This window comes from Rattus norvegicus, chromosome 7 (genome assembly GCF_021556685.1).
Source record: "Rattus norvegicus strain SHRSP/BbbUtx chromosome 7, alternate assembly SHRSP_T2T, whole genome shotgun sequence".
In the NCBI taxonomy this organism is placed as follows: domain Eukaryota; kingdom Metazoa; phylum Chordata; class Mammalia; order Rodentia; family Muridae; genus Rattus; species Rattus norvegicus.
The window spans coordinates 85,403,357-85,427,675 of NC_141540.1; the positions used below are offsets into that span (position 1 = coordinate 85,403,357).

A 24,319-nucleotide genomic window follows, 5' to 3' on the forward strand; every position below is an offset into this window, starting at 1 on the left:
CGTTATCTCTTCTATTAGAGTCAGGATATCTAGCTTTATGTTGTGGTCCTTGATCCTCTTGGACTTGGGCTTTGTGCAGGGTGATAAATACAAACCAATTTGCTTTCTTCTACACTCAGATTTCCAGTTAGAATAGCATCATTTGTTGAAGATGCATTCTTCTAACCATTGTATGGCTTTGACTTCTTGGTCAAAAATCAAGAGTCTGTAGGTAGGTGGGTTTATTTCTGGGTCTTTGATTTTTTTCTATACCAATACCATGTAATTTTTTTCATTATTGCTCTGTAGTACAGCTTGAGGTCAGGGATTGTGACTCCTCATGAAGTTCTTTTATTGTTCAAAATTGTTCTGGCTATCCTGGGTTTTTTGTTTTTATATATGAAGTTGAGAATTGTCCTTTCCATGTCTGTGAAGAGTTGTGTTGGAATTTGTATGGGGATTGCATTGAATCTGTAGATTGCTCTTGCTAAGATGGCCATTTACACTGTATTGATGCTACTAATCCATGAACATGGGAGATCTTTGCATGTTCTGAGATCTTCTTCAATTTCTTTATTTAGGGATTTCTGAAGTTCTTGTCACACAGGTCTTTCACTTGCCTGGTTGAAATTACACCAAGATATTTTTTATTATTTGTGGCTATTATGAAGTATGTTGTTTCCTTAATTTCTTTTTCAGCCCCTTTATCATTTGTATAAAGGAAGGATGCAGAATTAGTCGAATTAATTTTATATCCAGCCACATTGCTGAAGTTATTTATCAGCTGTAGGAGTTTACTGGTGGAATTTTAGGTGTTGCTTATATACTATTATATCATCCAGAAAATATGATACCTTGACCTCTTCCTTTCCAATTTGTTTCCCCTTGATCTTCTTTTGTTGTCTTATTGTTCTAAGTAAAACTCGAAGTACTATATTAAATAGATAGGGAGAGACTAGACAGCCTTATCTGGTCCATGATTTTAGCGGGGATTGCTTCAAGTCCTCTCAATTTAGATTGATGTTGGCTATTGGCTTACTGTATATTGCTTTTATAATGTTTAGGTATGTGACTTTAACTCCTGATCTCTCCAAGACTTTTAACATGAAGGGCTTTTTCAACATCTAATGAAATAATCATGTGAATTTGTTTATATAGTGGATTATGTTAATGGATTTTTGTATATTGAACCATCCCTACATTTGTGGACTGAAGCCTTTTTGATTGTAGAGAAAGATGATTTTGATGTGTTCTTAGATTTGGTTTGCAAGAATTTTTTGAGTATTTTTACATCAATAGTTATAAAAGACTATTGGCCTCAAGTTCTATTTCTTTATTGGGTCTTTTTCTGGTTTAACTATCAGGATGACTGTGGCCTTATAGAATGAATTAGGTAGTGTTCCTCCTGTTTGTGTCTAGAAAATCACACATTTTATCTAGATTCTCCACTTTTGTTATATATTGGTTTTGGTAGTAAAACGATTTTTTTAATTTCCTCAGTTTCTATTGTTATGTCTCACTTTTCATTCCTAATTTTGTTAATTTGGACAGTCTCTATGCCGTTTAGTTAGTTTGGCCTGTTGATTTCCTCAAAGAACCAGCTGAGATGTCTCCAATTTCTTTATGAAGCTACTTAGTGCTATGAATTTGCCTGTTAATACTGCTTTCAATGTGTCCCATCAGTATGAGTATGTTGTGCCTTCATTTTCATTGAATTCTAGAAAGTCTTGAATTTCTTCTGTATTTCTTCCCTGACAAAGTTATTGAGTAGAGAGTTGCTCAGTTTCCATGAGAATGTGGGCTTTCTGTTGTTTTTGTTGTTATTGAAATCTAGCCTTAGTCCACAGTGATCTGATAGGATGCCTGGGATTATTTCAGTCTTGTATCTGTTGAGACTTATTTTGTGACCAATTATTTGGTCAATTTTGGAGAAGGGACCATGAGGATCTGAGAAGAAGGTATATTCTTTTGTTTTCTGTGAAAGGTTCTATAGATATCTGTTAAATGCATTTGGTCCATAACTTCTGTTAGTTTCATTATGCCTCTGATTAGTTGCTATCTCAATGACCTGTCCATTGTTAAGAGTGGGGTATCGAAGTCTCCCACTATTATTGTGTGGGGTTCAACGTGTTTTGAACATTAGTAAAGTGTCTTTTATTAATATTGGTGCCCTTGCATTTGGAGCATAGATGTTCAGAATTGAGACTTCATCTTGGTGGATCTTTTTCTTTGATGAATATTAAGTGTCTTTCCCCATTTCTGTTGATTACTTTGGTTTAAGTCTATTTTATTAGATTAACAATGGCTACTTTAGCTTGTTTCTTGGGACTGTTTGCTTGGAATACATTTTTCCAGTCCTTTACTCTGAAGTAGTGTCTACCATTATTGCTGTGGTATGTTTCTTGTATGCAACAGGATGATGTATCCTGTTTATGTATTCAGTCTGATAGCCTGTGTCTTTGTATTGGTGAACTGAGTCCATTGATGTTGATAGATATTAATGATGTATGATTGTTAGTTTCTGTTATTTTGTTGTTGGAGGTAGTATTATATGTGTGTGATTTTCTTCTTTGGGGTTTGTTGTGAGTTGATTATTTTCTTGTGTTTTCTTGGGTGTAGTTACTCTCCTTGCATTGGAATTTTCCTTCTAGCATTCTCTGTAGTGCTGGATTAGTGCACTGCTCTTGTTTAAATTTGGTTTTGTCACAGAATATCTTGGTTTCTCCATTTATAGTGATTGAGAGTTTTGCTGGGTGTAGTAGTCTGGATAGCTTCTGTGGACTTGTAGGGTCTGCAAGACATCTTTCCAGGATCTTCTGGCTTTTAGAGTCTCTGTTGAGAAGTCTGATGTAATTCTGATAATTCTGCCTCTATATGTTACTTGGCTTTTCCCCTTGAACTTTTAATATTCTTTCTTTGTTCTGTACATTTTGTGGTTTGATTGTTATGTGACACAGGGGTATTCTTTTCTGGTCCATTCTATTTGATATTCTGTTGGCTTCTTGTTCATTTAAGGCCATATATTTCTTTAGGTCATGAAAATTTTCTTATATGATTTTGTTGAATGTTTTCTGGCCATTTGAACTAGGAATCTTCACCTCTTCTATTCTTAATATTCTTAGGTTTGGTCTTTTCATTGTGTCCCAAATTTCCTGCATGTTTTGGGTTAAGAATCTTTTACACTTGCTATTTTTAACTGATACATCAAATTATTTTATGATATCTTCTACACATGAGTTCTCTCTTCCATCTTTTGCATTCTGTTGGTGATGTTTGCATCTGTAGTTCTTGGTCTCTTAACTAGATTTTCCATGTGCAGAGTTGCCTCATTGTGTGTTTTCTTTATTGCTTCTATTTTTAATTTTAGGTCTGTCCATTGATGAGAGTGGGGTGTTGAAGTTATTGTGTGAGGAACAATGTGTGCTTTGAGCTTTAGTAAAGTTTCTTTTATAAATATGATTGCTCTTACATTTGGAGTATAGTTGTTGAGAATTGATATTTCATCTTATTAGATTTTTCCTTTGATAAGTATGAAGTATCCTTTCTTATCTTTTTTGATAATTTTTGGTTGAAAGTCGATTTTATTCGATATTAGAATGGTTACTCCAGCTTGTTTCTTGGGATCATTTGCTTGGAAAAATTTTTCCAGCCTTTTACTCTGAGATAGTGTCTGTCTTTGTCTCTCGGGTTTGTTTCTGGTATGTAGCAAAATTTTGGGTCCTGTTTATTTATCCAGTCTGTTAGTCTATGTCTTTTTATTGTGAAATTGAGTCCTTTGATATTAAGAGATATTAAGGAAAAGTGATTGTTGTTTCCTGTTATTTTTGTTGTTAAAGGTGGAATTATGTTTGTGTGACAATTTTCTTTTGGGTTTGTTGAAAGAAGATTGCTATCTTGCTTTTTCTAGGGTGTAGTTTCTGTCCCTGTGTTGGAATTTTCCATCTATTATCCTTTTTAGGGCTGGATTTGTGGAAATATATTATGAACATTTGGTTTTGACATGGAATATCTTGGTTTCTCCATCTATGTTAATTGAGGGTTTGCTAAGTATAGTAGCCTGGACTGGCATTTGTGTTCTCTTAGGGTCTGTATGACATCTGCCCAGAATCTTCTGGCTTTCATAGTCTTTGGTAAGAAGTCCGGTGAAATTCTCATAGATTTGCCTTTATATGTTATTTGATCTTTATCCCTTATTGCTTTTAATGTTCTTTACTTGTTTTGTGCATTTGGTATTTTGATTATTATGTGATGAGAGAAATTTCTACTTTGGTCTAGTCTATTTAGAGTTCTGTAGGCTTTTATGTTCATGGGCATCTCTTTCTTTAGGTTAGGGAAGTTTTCTTCTATAATGTTGTTGAAGCTATTTACTGGCCCTTTAAGTTGGTAATCTTTGCTCTCTTCTATACCTGTTACCCTTGTGTTTGGTCTTTTCATTGTGTCCTGGATTTACTAGATGTTTTGGGTTAGAAGCTTTTTGTGTTTTACATTATCTTTGACAGTTGTGTCGATGTTTTCTACAGTATCTTCTGCCCCTGAGATTCTCTCTTCCATCTCTTGTATTCTTGTTGGTTATGACTCCTGATCTCTTTCCTAGGTTTTCTATAACCATGGATGTCTCCTTTTGTGATTTCTTTATTGTTTCTATATTTATTTTTAGATCCTGGATGGTTTTGTTCAATTTCTGTTTGGTTGTGTTTTCCTGTAATTCTTTAAGGGATTTTTGTGTTTCCTCTTTAAGGGCTTCTACCTGTTTAACCTGTATTCTCTTGTATTTCTTTAAGGGAGTTATTGATATCCTTCATAAAGTCCTCTATCAAGGTCATGAGATCTGATTTTAAATCTATGAGATGTGATTTTAAATCCAAATCTTGCTTTTCTGGTATGATGGGGTATCCAGGACTTGCTATAGTGGGAGAACTTGGTTCTGATAATGCCAAGTAGCCTTGGTTTCTGCTGCTTATGTTCTTGTCCTTGCCTCTTGCCATCTGGTTATCTCTGGTGTTAGCTTATCTTGCTGTTTCTGACTGGAGTCTGTCTGTCCTGTGACCCTGGTTTTGTCAGAACTCCTCAGAGTTCAGCTGTCTCTGTGATCCTGTGATTCTGGGATCCTGAGATTCTGAGATCCTTGGTGTGCCATAACTCCTGGGAGTTAAGCTTTCTTGGGGTGTTGCAGGAGTGAGTGAAGAGCTAGAACCCTGAGTTTTCCCTGGGCACTGGTGAAAGTTGGAATGAACTCTCGCCTCTGGCTGGGCGAGAGTTTGTGTTTCCCTGGTTCCTATGGGGATCCCAGTTATGCTGGGTGTTGAGAAAGATGCTGTGGCCTCAACTGTGATCTTAAGTGTATCAGAGTTCCAGAGCTCCTGACTGTGTCAGATCTTCTGGGATTCAAGCTTCCTCTATGATCTTGTGATCGTGAATGTTTTGGAGAACCTGGGAGTTGGGCTCCTTGGGTGTTGTAAGATTGAATGAAGAGCCATCACCCCAGGTCTGCTCTAGGTCCAGGTTCAGAGGGGAAGGAACCCATGTCACTGGCTGAACAGAGGTCCCTGGGTCCCTGGATTCTCTGGGTGTTGGCCAAATGTTGTATCCTCTCCTATAATCCTGGGTGTTTTCAGAGCACCTGGGAATCAGGCTCCGGGATCCCTATTTTTATCCTCTTTCAGTGTCTCTATCATTTTCATGAGATGGGATTTAAAGTCAGAATCTTGCTCTTCATGTGGGTGAGGGTATCTAGAACTTGCTGTAGTTGAAGAGCTGGGTTCTGATAGTGCCATACTGCATTGACTTCTGTTGATTATGTTCTTGGGCTTACCTTTTACCATCTGGTTTTCTCTGGTGTTAGCTGGCCTGGGTGTCCTGGATTGTCACAGGAAGCCTTTGGAGGGTATGTCTCATGTTACAGTAGGCCTCCTGGGAGGCAGGTTTGAGCAGGCCTCCGAAGAGATAAGAGGACGGTGGGGTAGAGGAACAGCACAGTTATCTAAAGTGAGTCCAGGTAGAAGTATAGACTGACAGGAAGACGGGGCTCTGACAGGACAGGACAGAGTCTGTGTATGCTGGGCTGTGTGGGTTCCCAGCTGGTGTGAGGGTTAAAGTGGCATTCTCATCTGTGTCACTGGTTAGAACAGTCCTCCTAGTAGTCAGGCAGGGCTGGGGATGTGCTAGTCCACAGAAGTGCAGGTGGAGGTTCAGATCAAAAGGGAGATCTAGATCTCTAATTTTTACATATTGAAGAACTATATTTAATATTTATTCTAGAACAAAAGAAAAACATTGTTATAGTGACTTCATATTTAGTTGCACGAACTGCAAAAGGATCTTTTGGTTGCCCCTAAGTAACCAGTGAAGTCACCTAGCACTGCTCAGGAGTCTGTGTATGTGTACTTCTCCCCTAGTTCACTATAACAACATATTAGAGACAAGCAGGCAAACACTGCCCTGCCATTGCATCCTCGATTGAAAGAATACACACACACACACACACACACACACACACACACACACAGAGCGAGAGAGAGAAAAAGAGACAGATAGAGAGATAGAGAGACAGAGACAGACAGACAGAAATACTGCCCCAACCACAGAAGTCATCTGAATGTAGTAGTTTATCACAGTATATCTCAGCGCCACTTCCTCTATCGGCTGTTCAAATCAGGCTCCCTAGAATAAGAATCAGAAGTAGAATTCTGCAAAGTGACTTGTTGAAAATGTGCATTTGGGAAAAAGTATATAGTGGAGAAAGACTAGGATAGAGGATGAAACTATGGAAGAATATAGGTTTCCCCTAGGTTCGGTTTCCACATAATCCTTCAGAAAGCTGTTGGCAGCTAAATTTCACCCCACATTTTCCTAACTGTATCAGCAATAACGAGCAGTGTCTATTTCTTAAGGCATGTGTACATGAGAAAGACTTTAAAAACCATACAGTTGTAAATAGTGTGCAGTTCACATTTACACAAGGAGCTAGAGTTGAGCTTGCTGGTCTAATTAAAATCTATACAAGATGCATATAGTGTCTACCACTGCATTTGATTTCTACACATCTATGTTATTATTCATGCAAAAAATTTCTTAAGACAGATAATATTTAAGGGTAGTAGAAAAACTTATTTAAGGATTTTGGAAATAGTTATTAGATTTTGAGTGTGATTTTTTAAAATGTCTTTTATGTAACCCATAGGGCACATAATGTAAACAAAGAGTCCAAAGTAAAAACAAAGCATCAGTCAATTCTTGCTGCACAAAAGTCATCCTAAAAACTTAGAGTTTTAAACAACTTATTAGTGCATAATCAGTGGATTTGCAATTGGGACTTTGTTAAGCCAAATCATTCTTTAGCTATTTTCCCCTGGGCTTTTTCATTGAGCATCTACTAGTTTATAGGATATATACATGCTGGTTAGGTAGAAACAGCCTTACTTACTTCTATAGAATTCAATGCCTGTTTACTATTGCTGGACACAGCTATGGTGATGGGAATGATTGAGCCACATGTGTTCAATGCTTATTTACTCATTGAAAGTTATAGAATCCCAAGAACTATCAAGATTGCTAGCCCTAATATGAAAGAATTCTCCAGGTGTGTTCTTGTGCCACATTAATATTGTCTGTCCCATTATTTAAGCAAAGTAACACGGCCAAATTGGGAGAAAATGTGGCAGAGGATTATCCAGACAATGAGTTGCATCCTCAAACATAAATAATGGAAAGTGCTATTGCCATATCAGCCTAGAACTCAAAATTCATGACAGTGAGAAAGAATGTGTTGAATAAAATAATTCTGGCCTTAAATCTTTCTCCAGAGAAGGATAATTATTTTTCTATTGTTTATGTTTTAGGTTCAACGTTTGTTGGATTTAAGGATGTTTGTTCAGGAGAAACTAATGTGATATTCATTACTAATCCTTTAAATGAAGATTTACAGCATCCAATCCACGTGAAGAATGTACAACTTGTTGACACAATTGAACAATCCAAAGTGTTTATACATAGACCTGATATAAGGTATCATTATGAAAACTCATTATTTTCTTTATTAACTTTCTGCTCTATGTTCCCTGGTAGACATCTGAGGAAGGGTTATTAAATTAAAATAACTGCTACTATCTGGAAAATAATAATATTCATGAATCTTCAGACTTTAAATTTTAGCATCCTCAGTTATTTTAAAACTTAGCCTCAGAGACAGGCAGGTAGATCAGTGGAATAGAATTGAAGACCAAAAAATGAACCAACACACCTAAACCATCCAGTGGAAAAAAGACAGTATTTCAACAAATGGTGCTGGTTCAACTGGCTTTCAGCAACCAACAGATTGGGAAAAAATCTTTACCAATCCTACATCAGATAGAGGGCTAATATCCAGTATATACAAAGATCCCGAGAAGTTAGACTCCAGAGAATCAAATAACCCTATTAAAAATGGGATACAGAGATAAACAAAGAATTCTCAGCTGAGGAATATCGAATAATTGCTAAGCACCTAAAGAAATGCTCAGCATCTTTAGTCATCAAAGAAATGCAAATCAAAACAACCCTGAGATTTTTACCTCACATCAGTAAGAATGGCTAAGATCAAAACCTCAGGTAACAGCATATGCTGGTGAGGATGCAGAAAAAGAGGAACATTCCTCCATTGTTGGTGAGATTGCAAGCTGGTAAAACCACTCTGGAAATCAGTCTGGTGGTTTCTTAGAAAATTGAATATAGTACTTCCTGAGGATCCAGCTATGCCATTTCTAGGCATACAACCCAAAAGATGCTCCAACATATAACAAGGCTACATGCTCCACTACGTTCAAAACAGCCTTTTTTTATAATAGCCAGAAGCTAGAAAGAACCCAGCTGTCTCTCAACAGCAGAATGGATACAGAAAATGTAGTACATTTACACAATGGAGAACTACTCAGCTATTAAAAACGATGACTTTATGAAATTCTTAGACAAATGAATGGAAGTAGAAAATATCATCCTGAGTGAGGTAACCCAATTACAAAAGAACACACATGTACGCACTCACTGATAAGAGGATATTAGCCCAAATGTTTGGATTACCCAAGATACAATTTACAGACTACATGAAGCTCAAGAAGAGAAAGATAAAAGTCTAGATGCTTCAGTACTTCTTAGAACTGGGGAATAAAATATTCACAGGAGCAAATATGGAGATAAAGTGTAGAGCAGAGACTGAAGGAAAGGTCATCCAGTGACTGCCACACATGGGGACCCATCCCACATGTAGTCACCAAACCCAGTCAATATTGTGGATGCCAAGAAGTGCATGCTGACAGGAGCCTAATATAGCTGTTTCCTGAGAAGCTCTTCCAGAGTCTGACAAATACAGAGGCAGATACTCTCTCAACCAACCATTGAACTGAGAACGGGAATTCCAATGAAGGAGTTAAAGAAAGGACTGAGGTAGCTGAGGGGATTTGCAACCTCATAGAAAGAATAATAATAACAGCCAGCCAGACCCCCCAGAGCTCCCAGGGACTAAACCACCAAGGAAAGAGTACACATGGAGCGAATCTTGTCTCCAGCCAAATATGTAGCAGAGGATGGGCCTTGTAGGGCATCAGTGGGAGGAGGGGCCCTTGTTCCTGTGAAGGCTTCATGCACCAGTGTAAGGGAACAGCAAGGTGGAGAAGCAGGAGGGAGTAGATGGTTGGGTGGGGAACACCCTCATGGACACAGGGAGTGATGGGATGGTATAGGGAGGAGAAAACAGGAAAGGGAATAACATTTGAAATGTAAATAAAGGAAATATCTAATAAAAGAGAAGAAAAAGGCCCGTGAGAGAGAGAGACCCAACCGCCTGGTCAGGTGGGCACTCCTGAGGCGGCAGAGCGGAAGAGACCACCAACACTGCCCACCCCTGCCCACATCCCTGGCCCAAGAGGAAACTGTATAAGGCCTCTGGGCTCCCGTGGGGGAGGGCCCAGGAGCGGCAGGAACCCTGCCTGAGACACCGCCAGAACCTGAAGGAAACAGACTGGATAAACAGTTCTCTGCACCCAAATCCCGTGGGAGGGAGAGCTTAACCTTCAGAGAGGCAGACAAGCCTGGGAAACCAGAAGAGACTGCTCTCTGCACACACATCTCGGACGCCAGAGGAAAAAGCCAAAGACCATCTGGAACCCTGGTGCACTGAGGCTCCCGGAAGGGGCGGCACAGGTCTTCCTGGTTGCTGCCGCTGCAGAGAGCCCGTGGGCAGCACCCCACGAGCGAACTTGAGCCTTGGGACCACAGGTAAGACCAAATTTTCTGCTGCAAGAAAGCTGCCTGGTGAACTCAAGACACAGGCCCACAGGAACAGCTGAAGACCTGTAGAGAGGAAAAACTACACGCCCGAAAGCAGAACACTCTGTCCCCATAACTGACTGAAAGAGAGGAAAACAGGTCTACAGCACTCCTGACACACAGGCTTATAGGACAGTCTAGCCACTGTCAGAAATAGCAGAACAAAGTAACACTAGAGATAATCTGATGGCGAGAGGCAAGCGCAGGAACCCAAGCAACAGAAACCAAGACTACATGGCGCCATCGGAGCCCAATTCTCCCATCAAAACAAACATGGAATATCCAAACACACCAGAAAAGCAAGATCTAGTTTCAAAATCATTTTTGATCATGATGCTGGAGGACTTCAAGAAAGACGTGAAGAACTCCCTTAGAGAACAAGTAGAAGCCTACAGAGAGGAATCGCAAAAATGCCTGAAAGAACTCCAGGAAAACATAAATAAACAAGTAGAAGCCCATAGAGAGGAGACACAAAAATCCCTGAAAGAATTCCAGGAAAACACAATCAAACAGTTGAAGGAATTAAAAATGGAAATAGAAGCAATCAAGAAAGAACACATGGAAACAACCCTGGATATAGAAAACCAAAAGAAGAGACAAGGAGCTGTAGATACAAGCTTCACCAACAGAATACAAGAGATGGAAGAGAGAATCTCAGGAGCAGAAGATTCCATAGAAATCACTGACTCAACTGTCAAAGATAATGTAAAGCAGGAAAAGCTACTGGTCCAAAACATACAGGAAATCCAGGACTCAATGAGAATGTCAAACCTAAGGATAATAGGTATAGAAGAGAGTGAAGACTCCCAGCTCAAAGGACCAGTAAATATCTTCAACAAAATCATAGAAGAAAACTTCCCTAACCTAAAAAAAGAGATACCCATAGACATACAAGAAGCCTACAGAACTCCAAATAGATTGGACCAGAAAAGAAACACCTCCCGTCACATAATTGTCAAAACACCAAACGCACAAAATAAAGAAAGAATATTAAAAGCAGTAAGGGAAAAAGGTCAAGTAACATATAAAGGCAGACTTATCAGAATCACACCAGACTTCTCGCCAGAAACTATGAAGGCCAGAAGATCCTGGACTGATGTCATACAGACCCTAAGAGAACACAAATGCCAGCCCAGGTTACTGTATCCTGCAAAACTCTCAATTAACATTGATGGAGAAACCAAGATATTCCATGACAAAACCAAATTTACACAATATCTTTCTACAAATCCAGCACTACAAAGGATAATAAATGGTAAAGCCCAACATAAGGAGGTAAGCTATACCCTAGAAGAAGCAAGAAACTAATCGTCTTGGCAACAAAACAAAGAGAATGAAAGCACACAAACATAACCTCACTTCCAAATATGAATATAACGGGAAGCAATAATCACTATTCCTTAATATCTCTCAATATCAATGGCCTCAACTCCCCAATAAAAAGAAATAGATTAACAAACTGGATAAGCAACGAGGACCCTGCATTCTGCTGCCTACAGGAAACACACCTCAGAGACAAAGACAGACACTACCTCAGAGTGAAAGGCTGGAAAACAACTTTCCAAGCAAATGGTCAAAAGAAGCAAGCTGGAGTAGCCATTCTAATATCAAATAAAATCAATTTTCAACTAAAAGTCATCAAAAAAGATAAGGAAGGACACTTCATATTCATCAAAAAAAAAAATCCACCAAGATGAAGTCTCAATCCTAAATATCTATGCCCCAAATACAAGGGCACCTACATATGTAAAAGAAACCTTACTAAAGCTCAAAACACACATTGCACCTCACACAATAATAGTGGGAGATTTCAACACCCCACTCTCATCAATGAACACATCATGGAAACAGAAATTAAACAGAGATGTAGACAGACTAAGAGAAGTCATGAGCCAAATGGACTTAACGGATATTTATAGAACATTCTATCCTAAAGCAAAAGGATATACCTTCTTCTCAGCTCCTCATGGTACTTTCTCCAAAATTGACCATATAATTGGTCAAAAAACAGGCCTCAACAGGTACGGAAAGATAGAAATAATCCCATGCGTGCTATCGGACCACCACGGCCTAAAACTGGTCTTCAATAACAATAAGGGAAGAATGCCCACATATACGTGGAAATTGAACAATGCTCTACTCAATGATAACCTGGTCAAGGAAGAAATAAAGAAAAAATTAAAAACTTTTTAGAATTTAATGAAAATGAATGTACAACATACCCAAACTTATGGGACACAATGAAAGCTGTGCTAAGAGGAAAACTCATAGCGCTGAGTGCCTGCAGAAAGAAACAGGAAAGAGCATATGTCAGCAGCTTGACAGCACACCTAAAAGCTCTAGAACAAAAAGAAGCAAATACACCCAGGAGGAGTAGAAGGCAGGAAATAATCAAACTCAGAGCTGAAATCAACCAAGTAGAAACAAAAAGGACCATAGAAAGAATCAACAGAACCAAAAGTTGGTTCTTTGAGAAAATCAACAAGATAGATAAACCCTTAGCCAGACTAACGAGAGGACACAGAGAGTGCGTCCAAATTAACAAAATCAGAAATGAAAAGGGAGACATAACTACAGATTCAGAGGAAATTCAAAAAATCATCAGATCTTACTATAAAAACCTATATTCAACAAAACTTGAAAATCTTCAGGAAATGGACAATTTCCTAGACAGATACCAGGTACCGAAGTTAAATCAGGAACAGATAAACCAGTTAAACAACCCCATAACTCCTAAGGAAATAGAAGCAGTCATTAAAGGTCTCCCAACCAAAAAGAGCCCAGGTCCAGACGGGTTTAGTGCAGAATTCTATCAGACCTTCATAGAAGACCTCATACCAATATTATCCAAACTATTCCACAAAATTGAAACAGATGGAGCCCTACCGAATTCCTTCTACGAAGCCACAATTATTCTTATACCTAAACCACACAAAGACCCAACAAAGAAAGAGAACTTCAGACCAATTTCCCTTATGAATATCGACACAAAAATACTCAATAAAATTCTGGCAAACCGAATTCAAGAGCACATCAAAACAATCATCCACCATGATCAAGTAGGCTTCATCCCAGGCATGCAGGGATGGTTTAATATACGGAAAACCATCAACGTGATCCATCATATAAACAAACTGAAAGAACAGAACCACATGATCATTTCATTAGATGCTGAGAAAGCATTTGACAAAATTCAACACCCCTTCATGATAAAAGTCCTGGAAAGAATAGGAATTCAAGGCCCATACCTAAACATAGTAAAAGCCATATACAGCAAACCAGTTGCTAACATTAAACTAAATGGAGAGAAACTTGAAGCAATCCCACTAAAATCAGGGACTAGACAAGGCTGCCCACTCTCTCCCTACTTATTCAATATAGTTCTTGAATTTCTAGCCAGAGCAATCAGACAACAAAAGGAGATCAAGGGGATACAGATCGGAAAAGAAGAGGTCAAAATATCACTATTTGCAGACGACATGATAGTATATTTAAGTGATCCCAAAAGTTCCACCAGAGAACTACTAAAGCTGATAAACAACTTCAGCAAAGTGGCTGGGTATAAAATTAACTCAAATAAATCAGTTGCCTTCCTCTATACAAAAGAGAAACAAGCCGAGAAAGAAATTAGGGAAACGACACCCTTCATAATAGATCCAAATAATATAAAGTACCTCGGTGTGACTTTAACCAGGCAAGTAAAAGATCTGTACAATAAGAACTTCAAGACACTGAGGAAAGAAATTGAAGAAGACCTCAGAAGATGGAAAGATCTCCCATGCTCATGGATTGGCAGGATTAATATAGTAAAAATGGCCATTTTACCAAAAGCAATCTACAGATTCAATGCAATCCCCATCAAAATACTAATCCAATTCTTCAAAGAGTTAGACAGAACAATTTGCAAATTCATCTGGAATAACAAAACACCCAGGATAGCTAAAGCTATCCTCAACAATAAAAGGACTTCAGGGGGAATCACTATCCCTGAACTCAAGCAGTATTACAGAGCAATAGTGATAAAAACTGCATGGTATTGGTACAGAGACAGACAGATAGACCAATAGAATAGAATTGAAGACTCAGAAATGAACCCACACACCTATGGTCACTTGATTTTTGACAAAGGAGCCAAAACCATCCAATGGAAAAAAGATAGCATTTTCAGCAAATGGTGCTGGTTCAACTGGAGGGCAACATGTAGAAGAATGCAGATCGATCCATGCTTATCACCCTGTACAAAGCTTAAGTCCAAGTGGATCAAGGACCTCCACATCAAACCAGACACACTCAAACTAATAGAAGAAAAACTAGGGAAGCATCTGGAACACATGGGCACTGGAAAAAATTTCCTGAACAAAACACCAATGGCTTACGCTCTAAGATCAAGAATCAACAAATGGGATCTCATAAAGCTGCAAAGCTTCTGTAAGGCAAAGGACACTGTGGTTAGGACAAAACGGCAACCAACAGATTGGGAAAAGATCTTTACCAATCCTACAACAGATAGAGGCCTTATATCCAAAATATACAAAGAACTCACGAAGTTAGACCGCAGGGAAACAAATAACCCTATTAAAAAATGGGGTTCAGAGCTAGACAAAGAATTCACAGCTGAGGAATGCCGAATGGCTGAGAAACACCTAAAGAAATGTTCAACATCTTTAGTCATAAGGGAAATGCAAATCAAAACAACCCTGAGATTTCACCTCACACCAGTGAGAATGGCTAAGATCAAAAACTCAGGTGACAGCAGATGCTGGCGAGGATGTGGAGAAAGAGGAACACGCCTCCATTGTTGGTGGGATTGCAGACTGGTAAAACCATTCTGGAAATCAGTCTGGAGGTTCCTCAGAAAATTGGACATCGAACTGCCTGAGGATCCAGCTATACCTCTCTTGGGCATATACCCAAAAGATGCCTCAACATATAAAAGAGACACATGCTGCACTATGTTCATCGCAGCCTTATTTATAATAGCCAGAAACTGGAAAGAACCCAGATGCCCTTCAACAGAGGAATGGATACAGAAAATGTGGTACATCTACACAATGGAATATTACTCAGCTATCAAAAACAACGAGTTTATGAAATTCGTAGGCAAATGGTTGGAACTGGAAAATATCATCCTGAATGAGCTAACCGAATCACAGAAAGACATACATGGTATGCATTCATTGATAAGTGGCTGTTAGCCCAAATGCTTGAATTACCCTAGATCCCTAGAACAAACGAAACTCAAGACGGATGATCAAAATGTGAATGCTTCACTCCTTCTTTAAATGAGGAAAAAGAATACCCTTGGCTGGGAAGGGAGAGGCAAAGATTAAAACAGAGACTGAAGGAACACCCATTCAGAGCCTGCCCCACAGGTGGCCCATACATATACAGCCACCCAATTAGACAAGATGGATGAAGCAAAGAAGTGCAGACCGACAGGAGCCGGATGTAGATCGCTCCTGAGAGACACAGCCAGAATACAGCAAATACAGAGGCGAATGCCAGCAGCAAACCACTGAACTGAGAATAGGTCCCCCGTTGAAGGAATCAGAGAAAGAACTGAAAGAGCTTGAAGGGGCTCGAGACCCCAAAAGTACAACAATGTCAAGCAACCAGAGCTTCCAGGGACTAAGCCACTACCTAAATACTATACATGGACTGACCCTGGACTCTGACCCCATAGGTAGCAATGAATATCCTAGTAAGAGCACCAGTGGAAGGGGAAGCCCTGGGTCCTGCTAAGACTGAACCCCCAGTGAACTAGACTATGGGGGGAGGGCGGCAATGGGGGGAGGGTTGGGAGGGGGACACCCATAAGGAAGGGGAGGGGGGAGGGGGATGTTTGCCCGGAAACCGGGAAAGGGAATAACACTTGAAATGTATATAAGAAATACTCAAGTTAATAAAAAAAAAAAAAGAAATGTTCAACATCTTTAGTCATAAGGGAAATGCAAATCAAAACAACCCTGAAATTTCACCTCACACCAGTGAGAATGACTAAGATCAAAAACTCAGGTGACAGCAGATGCTGGTGAGGATGTGGAGAAAGAGGAACACTCCTCCATTGTTGGTGGGATTGCAGACTGGTAAAACCATTCTGGAAATCAGTCTGGAGGTTCCTCAGAAAATTGGACATTGAACTGCCTGAGGATCCAGCTATACCTCTCTTGGGCATATACCCAAAAGATTCCTCAACATACAAAAGAGACACGTGCTCCACTATGTTCATCGCAGCCTTATTTATAATAGCCAGAAACTGGAAAGAACCCAGATGCCCTTCAACAGAGGAATGGATACAGAAAATGTGGTACATCTACACAATGGAATATTACTCAGCTATCAAAAACAACAAGTTTATGAAATTCGTAGGCAAATGGTTGGAACTGGAAAATATCATCCTGAGTGAGCTAACCCAATCACAGAAAGACATACATGGTATGCATTCATTGATAAGTGGCTATTAGCCCAAATGCTTGAATTACCCTAGATCCCTAGAACAAACGAAACTCAAGACGGATGATCAAAATGTGAATGCTTCACTCCTTCTTTAAATGAGGAAAAAGAATACCCTTGGCAGGGAAGGGAGAGGCAAAGATTAAAACAGAGACTGAAGGAACACCCATTCAGAGCCTGCCCCACAGGTGGCCCATACATATACAGCCACCCAATTAGACAAGATGGATGAAGCAAAGAAGTGCAGACCAACAGGAGCCGGATGTAGATCGCTCCTGAGAGACACAGCCAGAATACAGCAAATACAGAGGCGAATGCCAGCAGCAAACCACTGAACTGAGAATAGGTCCCCCGTTGAAGGAATCAGAGAAAGAACTGGAAGAGCTTGAAGGTGCTCGAGACCCCAAAAGTACAACAGTGTCAAGCAACCAGAGCTTCCAGGGACTAAGCCACTACCTAAAGACTATACATGGACTGACCCTGGACTCTGACCCCATAGGTAGCAATGAATATTCTAGTAAGATCACCAGTGGAAGGGTAGCCCTGGGTCCTGCTAAGACTGAACCGCCAGTGAACTAGACTATGGGGGGAGGGCGGCAATGGGGGGAGGGTTGGGAGGGGGACACCCATAAGGAAGGGGAGGGGGGAGGGGGATTTTTGTCCGGAAACCAGGAAAGGGAATAACACTTGAAATGTATATAAGAAATACTCAAGTTAATAAAAAAAAAAGAAAAAAAAAGAGAAGAAAAAGAAAAAACTGAGCTTTACTGCATGCATTCTCACATTATTTTTTTCATGCATCATCAGTAATGTATTTACTAAAGACAAAGTTCGGGATGCAGGTTTCTACTTTCTATATGAATGTTTTTCTACCAGTCATCATAAAGGTATAAGAGATTTCTTTTTTTTTCTTTTCTTTGTTTTTATTGGATATTTCTTTATTTACATTTCAAATGTAGGGGTTGGGGATTTAGCTCAGTGGTAGAGTGCTTGCCTAGCAAGCACAAGGCCCTGGGTTCGGTCCTCAGCTCTGGAAGAAAAAAAAAAAAACCCTACATTTCAAATGTTATTTCCTTTCCCGGTTTCCTGTCCATAAGCCCCTATCCCCTCCCTGTCCTCTTCTTCTATAAAGGTGTTTCCCTCCCCATCCAACTCCCCCCCCCAGACATTCCCTTATGCTTGGGGTCCAACCTAGGCAGGACCAAGGGTTACTGTATCATTTCTTTCTGTTAAGTTTTGTTACTTGTTATTTTCTAAATATCCTATCATGGTCACTCCAAAAAGGTGCTTGGAAGCTGTACATTTGTTATTCTAATAGCAAAGAAATTTGGACCTGAGACCTTTTCTGATCAGTTAGTATCAAGACATTTCCAGAAAATGATTGCATAGATTTGAGGTTATAGAATAATCTAGTCAATTCCCGATAGAGTTTTATGACATATAGAATATGAATCGAAGTGTAAGACAACATTTAAGAAAATAAATTTTCCATCAGAAGTACTTGGCCAGCTTATAAAAGAGCAATGCTCTCTAGCTGCATAGGCATCCTCCCAGAGAAATAGGGTTCCATATGTAGCTCAACTTCATATCATTCAATGTTGATAACAGCCCAATGTTTGCTTATTTAACATTATTGTAATTTTCTAGTTTTATTCAGCAGAGTCACTTCCCATTAAACAATTTACATCTGCTTATTTAGTGGGGATTGAAGTCTTAAAATTTCATATATAATTTTAATGTCTTGGTCAAGAAGATTGGACTGTGATTTCAGTTACCATTTCTTTTAGCTTTTTTTCTAGTGGATATCATTGATCTTCTCCAGTTCTTCCTTGCCGAACAGTGCACTCAGACTTCAAAAGCTCTAAGTATTGGTTAATAACGGACGTGCGCCTCCTCTTTCACAATTGTAATTATAGAAATCCCTGCAATACAAATTGTTATTACCACTCTTACAATAAAGGGAAAATAATTGACTGATTCTGGAGAATCATCTTGAGATAGCAACATCTCTGCCATGCAATTCACTTTCCAAGTTTTTTTTAATTAATTTATTAATTAATTTTTACACTCCAGATTTTATTCCCCTCCCAGTCTACCACCAGACAGTTCCACATCCCATACCTCCTCCCTGCTCCCCACCCCACCCCTGGATGTCCCCACCCCCTCACTCTACCAGACCTCTAAACTCCCTGGGACCTCCAGTCTCTTAAGGGTTAGGTCCATCTTCTCTGACTGAACTCTGCTGTAGATGTGTTGGGAGCCTCATATCAGCTGGTGTATGCTGCCGGGTTGGTGGTCCAGTATCTGAGAGATCTCGGGGGTCCAGATTAATTGAGATTGCTGGTTCTCTTACAGGGTCTCCCCCCTCCTCCTCAGCTTCCTCTAGCTTTTCACTAATTCAACCAGAGGAGTCAGCAGCTTCTGTTCATTGGTTGGGAGCACATATCTGCATCTGACTCTTTCAGCTGCTTGTTGGGTCTTTCAGAGGGCAGTCACGATAGACCCCTTTTTGTGATCAATTCATAGCCTCAGTAATGGTGTCAGGTTTTGGGTCCTACCCTTGAGCTGAATTCCCCTTTGGACCTGATAATGGGCCTTCTTTTCCTCAGGCTCTTCTCCATTTCCATCGCTACATTTCTTTCAGACAGCAACAATTATGGGTCAGAGTTTTGACTGTGGGATGGCAACTCCATCCCTCACTTGATGCCTTATCTTTCTGCTGAAGGTGGGTTCAATAAGTTCCCTCTTCCCAATGTAGGAAATTTCATCTAGGGTCGCCCTCTATGAGTTCTGAGAGTCTCTCACCTCCCAGGTCTCTGGTACATTCTGGAGGGTCCTCCCAACCTCCTTCCTCCTGAGGTCACCTGCTTCCATTCTTTCCACTGTACCTCAGGGCTTCAATCCTTTTCCCCAACTCAATATCAGATCTTGTTCCCCTCTTACCCTTCCCCATTCCCTTCTCCCTTGTGGTTGTTTTCTTTTCATAAAATCAGAATGAAGCTCATCTGAAAGCATCAGGCATGTTCTATGTTCCTTCTCTCCCTATGTATTGGAAGGTATCCTTCCATAACTTATGTACACACGCACATACACACACACACACACACACACACACACACACACACACACACACACACAAAATCTACCTTTTTAGGCTCTTGGGACCTGAGGGAAGAGAGAGCACACAGTTTGAGGGTTTCTGATCACTTTGTTTTACAAACCATACTACACATACTTGAATATAAAGAACATATGAAGTATTCAAATATTTATTGAAATACCACCAAACGTGTGTATTATAGAGACAATTGATGATATTCGTCCCATCACACTACACACACACACACACACACACACACACACACACACACACACACACACGAAAGTCAGAGCTATACTAGGTTTCACATAGCAGACCCAAGCTTTACTATATTCTTGCTAGAACTCAGATATGTATATATCATAGCAGCTCTAAATAAACAGTGTATGATCTGAATGTGTGATACATTGTATATTTAGCAGCATTTTTTATTATATCCGAGCACCATCAATTAACACTGCAAGTAATTAAAAATAAAACCAATATATAATTTTAGGTTGAACTATGTGAGTCATTACAATATAATTACCTAAAGAATGGTTACCTGTATATAGCAGAGGGATCACAATCCAAGTTTATCTGTGTGTACATAGATAAGAATCTATAAGACTATTTAGCAGCCTAGACTCTAAGATAGCAGGTAGAAAGGTGAAATAGGCAACTATTTTAAATATTCATATTATTTTATAGTAAGTAGTAGTTTATCATCTGTAAGAAAATTGACAGACTACCTGGCCAACCTAGAGATTTCCATCCTGTTACAACAGGAGTAGACATCCATCTGCTGTGTAGAGAAATGTTAAAGTATTGTGAACAATACTCAAAAATCAATTGTATGATTATACAAAATATGGAATAACAGCATCGAGTTCTAAGTATATATCCCACCTGTAGAACTTGTCATTTTGAAATGTTAATAGATCCATAATAATGAAGCAAATAAACACCATGAAAGACTCACTCTTCATTGCAATACTAATTGCATAGGCTACTTCATTCTACTAGAAATTCTTTCAAAAATAAGACTTAATCAGTGACCTCAGCCAGTCATTGTGCCTTTTCTTCCCAGTAAAGTGAACCCATCTGATTGTGTGGACATGGTTTGTGATGCCAAGAGAAAATCTTTTCTGAAAGACCTAGATGGTTCCTTTCTGGGGAATTCTGGGTCAGTGATCCCCCAAGCAGAGTATGAGTGGGATGGAAACAGTCAACTTGGAATCGGAGACTACAGAATTCCCAAAGCAATGCTCACATTCTTGAACGGAAGTAGAATTCCTGTCACTGAGAAAGCACCTCATAAAGGTATGTTGGGTCGCATTTCATTCTTAAACCTCAAGTTTATGAATCAAAATTCATTTTTCCCCAAGAAGTGAGTAATGAACTAACAACTTGTAGGTCTCGTTAACTGATCTTATATACAAGATAAGGACAATGGAAAGAAATTTTGCGGAGATTTCCCAGCATTTCTAAAGTATTACTATGTGTATTTCTAGGGATTCTTAGAGATGCAACCTGTAAGTACATCCCAGAGTGGCAGAGCTATCAGTGTTTGGGAATGGAATATGCAATGATGGTAATAGAAAGCCTGGACTCTGACACAGAGACACGAAGACTTTCCCCGGTGGCTATCATGAGCAATGGTTATGTTGATCTCATTAATGGTAAGTGTACAGTGTAAATAGGCCTGAGCTAGTCAAAACATTTATTCAATGAATAAAGCTATGCAAAGAATTATTTACCTACAAATCTAGCAAATGCTGCCTTCCATATTTAAGAATTATCGATGTGCAATGGTGAGATTTGACTGTTTAGCAGTTCTTCATCCAGGAAAGCCAAGACATTTATCTCATATTGAGTATTTGATGGAAGAAGAGAACAAGACTAAAAGGAAAGAGACAAAGCGAAGGAAAAGGAGGAAGAACGCTGTTCCTGTAATGATTGTCACACTTTTGTTGATAAGGACACATAACTATTTTGAAAAATAAAAGATTGTCCTAAACATCTTCAAAAATATATTTTGCCTTACATAAATTAAAAGAAAGCTCGATGGAATGTTATTCAGAATATGTAAGAAGGGTGATGTGGGCCTCTCAGCATTATTCTATGGATCTTTGGAAATACTTTGCTGCTAATAATGATTATTTATATAAACATATAGCTTATGACTTTGACTTTTGAGAATAATTTGTGGAGATCCTGTGTCTAGGCTTCTCCCATGCTGGCCCTAGATAACTGGAATGCAAATGCGAAGAAATGGTTTGCATAGAGATGCAGATAGACTTTGGAGACCATGAATTTTTTAATTAATAAGATTAATTTCTAAAAGGTATCGAAAGTACAGGACAGGGATTCATTGTACACCCCTGAACAGTGCTGAGCCTCAAATCTTAGTCTCTCCTCAAGCTTAGTGCTGAAAAGGCACAGAACCTGGGCCACACAGATTTCCCTGCCTTGTATGTGAAGTAACATGGTTGTCAAAAATAGTGCAGAAGTCAACAAAGTGGCCTTTCTCTTACAAAACCTGTGAAAGCACCCAAAGGCACTAAATTAGAGAGATTTGAATGTTCCACGATTTTCTCGCTCTACCCACTTAGTTTCTGGCGCTAGCAATCCATGTCCAATTTGGCCTTTTCATTTGCAATGCAGAGGTTATGGGAATAATTACAGAGAAGTTGGTGAATAATGATGGAGTAGAAGAGGAGTTTTCAAATTGCTCTGATTTGGGGGTGGAGAGATTTCATTATATTAATCTTTACATTTACCTCTTCTGAAAGGAAATAAAAGTTTTCTCCTTCCCACAGGGCCATGTTATTTTTCTTATAAATGAGTTTAAATTTAACAGTGTTGATTAATTTTTAAAAGTGTTGAGTAGATGATACTTGTGAAAAATCATGAATGTGTTATAAAATCATGTAGGCTTTGGGAAAATTACTCACAATAAAATTATTGAATTATCACTTAAATTTTCTTTAAAATCTTAACGGTAAATTTTATTTTGTTTTAATGTATGGCTCTTTGATTTTACAATATTTTTTATTTAATACACAGACATGTCTGCATGTTTGCAAAACCTACAAAGAAGATCTATTTAAAGTAGGATTTATATTTTGTGTGCTAAGGGATGATGTTATATTTTTCTGGATATTTAGAAGTTGATATTGATTTGAAATTTGATTGAAATGCACCTATAAATATTAATAAGGTTTCTAAGTGAGCCAGACAATTCAGCAAACATAATAAAGAAATACATCAGGAGATTTTTGTCAGTCATATCCCATGTTTTTTATTGAAATAAAATAGAGAAATTTGCTGTGAAAGCTATGCTGAACTCATTTTGAAAATGTCTAGACTTGACTAGAAAGCCATCTGCTATGTCTTAGCTTTTTAGTGCATCTGTTTGATGGTAGAGTGTGCTCCGATGATTTTAGTTCTTTAGTTATATTAGCTCTTCAGTAGTGCCTAAACAATTGTCTAACAAAAATGTACCGTACTATTACTATAAGAAAAAAAAATACAGACTTGATTCAGAGAAACCTGTTAGCTGGCCCCTATGCTGAAGGCTTCTGAGTATCTGGTTACAGAGTGAGTACAAGACTAAACTGGACAATTTAATGAAATTCTGCCTCAAAATAAAACCTATGTTAAGGGTTAAGAAAACAGTTCAGAGGGAGGATTCGTGTCCAGCACACAAGAGTCCTTAGGTTCAATCTCCATAGCTCCAAATCAAATGTGTTGTGGAATTTATAGGTTGACCGATAAACAAATGAACAATGTCCAAAAACAATTGATGGGTCTTCTTCAGGAATACAAATGTCTGTTCTTTGTTGGTAAGATACATCATACTAAATGTGTCCTAGCAGATTTCCTAGAAACAACCTCAGAAAACTGGTAAGTCTCGAAAATATTGTACTAGTGAATCTATGATACCAATCCTAGCTAACATATTGTTTTCCCTTTAACCCCAATAAGTTCGAAAGTAAGGATAACAGGAGCAAGTTGATTCGCTGCCTTCCTTTTTAGCCAAAGTTTGAGAACCAGCTTAGATGTCTGGGTAGACGGCAGATAAATATTAAGTTTAAATGCTCAGCTTGTATCTGAACCCTCGCAATTTACTTTTAATATAACGAGTCTTCATATTTTGTGGGGGAAGACAGCATTTTTAAGTAGGAACATGAACTTTAATTTTGCATGTTTTTAGGCCCCCAGGACCATGGCTGGTGTGCAGGGTATACATGCCAAAGAAGACTGTCTCTGTTCCATGGCATAGTGGCTCTGAACAAAACATATGAGGTTTACTTCACCGGGACCAGTCCTCAGAATCTTCGGCTGATGTTGCTTAATGTTGAATTTAATAAGGTGAACCTAGATAGAAATAATGCCTTAAAGGTTTTCCTAATAAGTTTCATACCACTAGCAGTTATCTCACTTTCCAGCCTTCTCTAATGTTGTCATCCTTCCAGCTCATTAAAAAAATTCATTAGTATATTA

General features: G+C 38.9%; 1 protein-coding gene across 2 annotated transcripts in view; it reads left to right on the top strand.

The window, feature by feature from the left end:
* Nucleotides 1-24,319, top strand: part of Pkhd1l1 (PKHD1 like 1) — a 175,994-nt gene that overhangs the window by 136,498 nt on the left and 15,177 nt on the right. For both annotated transcript variants that reach the window (XM_087557314.1, NM_001034931.2), the window contains 4 exon segments: nt 7,818-7,983; nt 20,901-21,133; nt 21,325-21,492; nt 24,030-24,187. In XM_087557314.1, coding sequence (XP_087413440.1) covers nt 7,818-7,983; nt 20,901-21,133; nt 21,325-21,492; nt 24,030-24,187 — 725 coding nt within the window.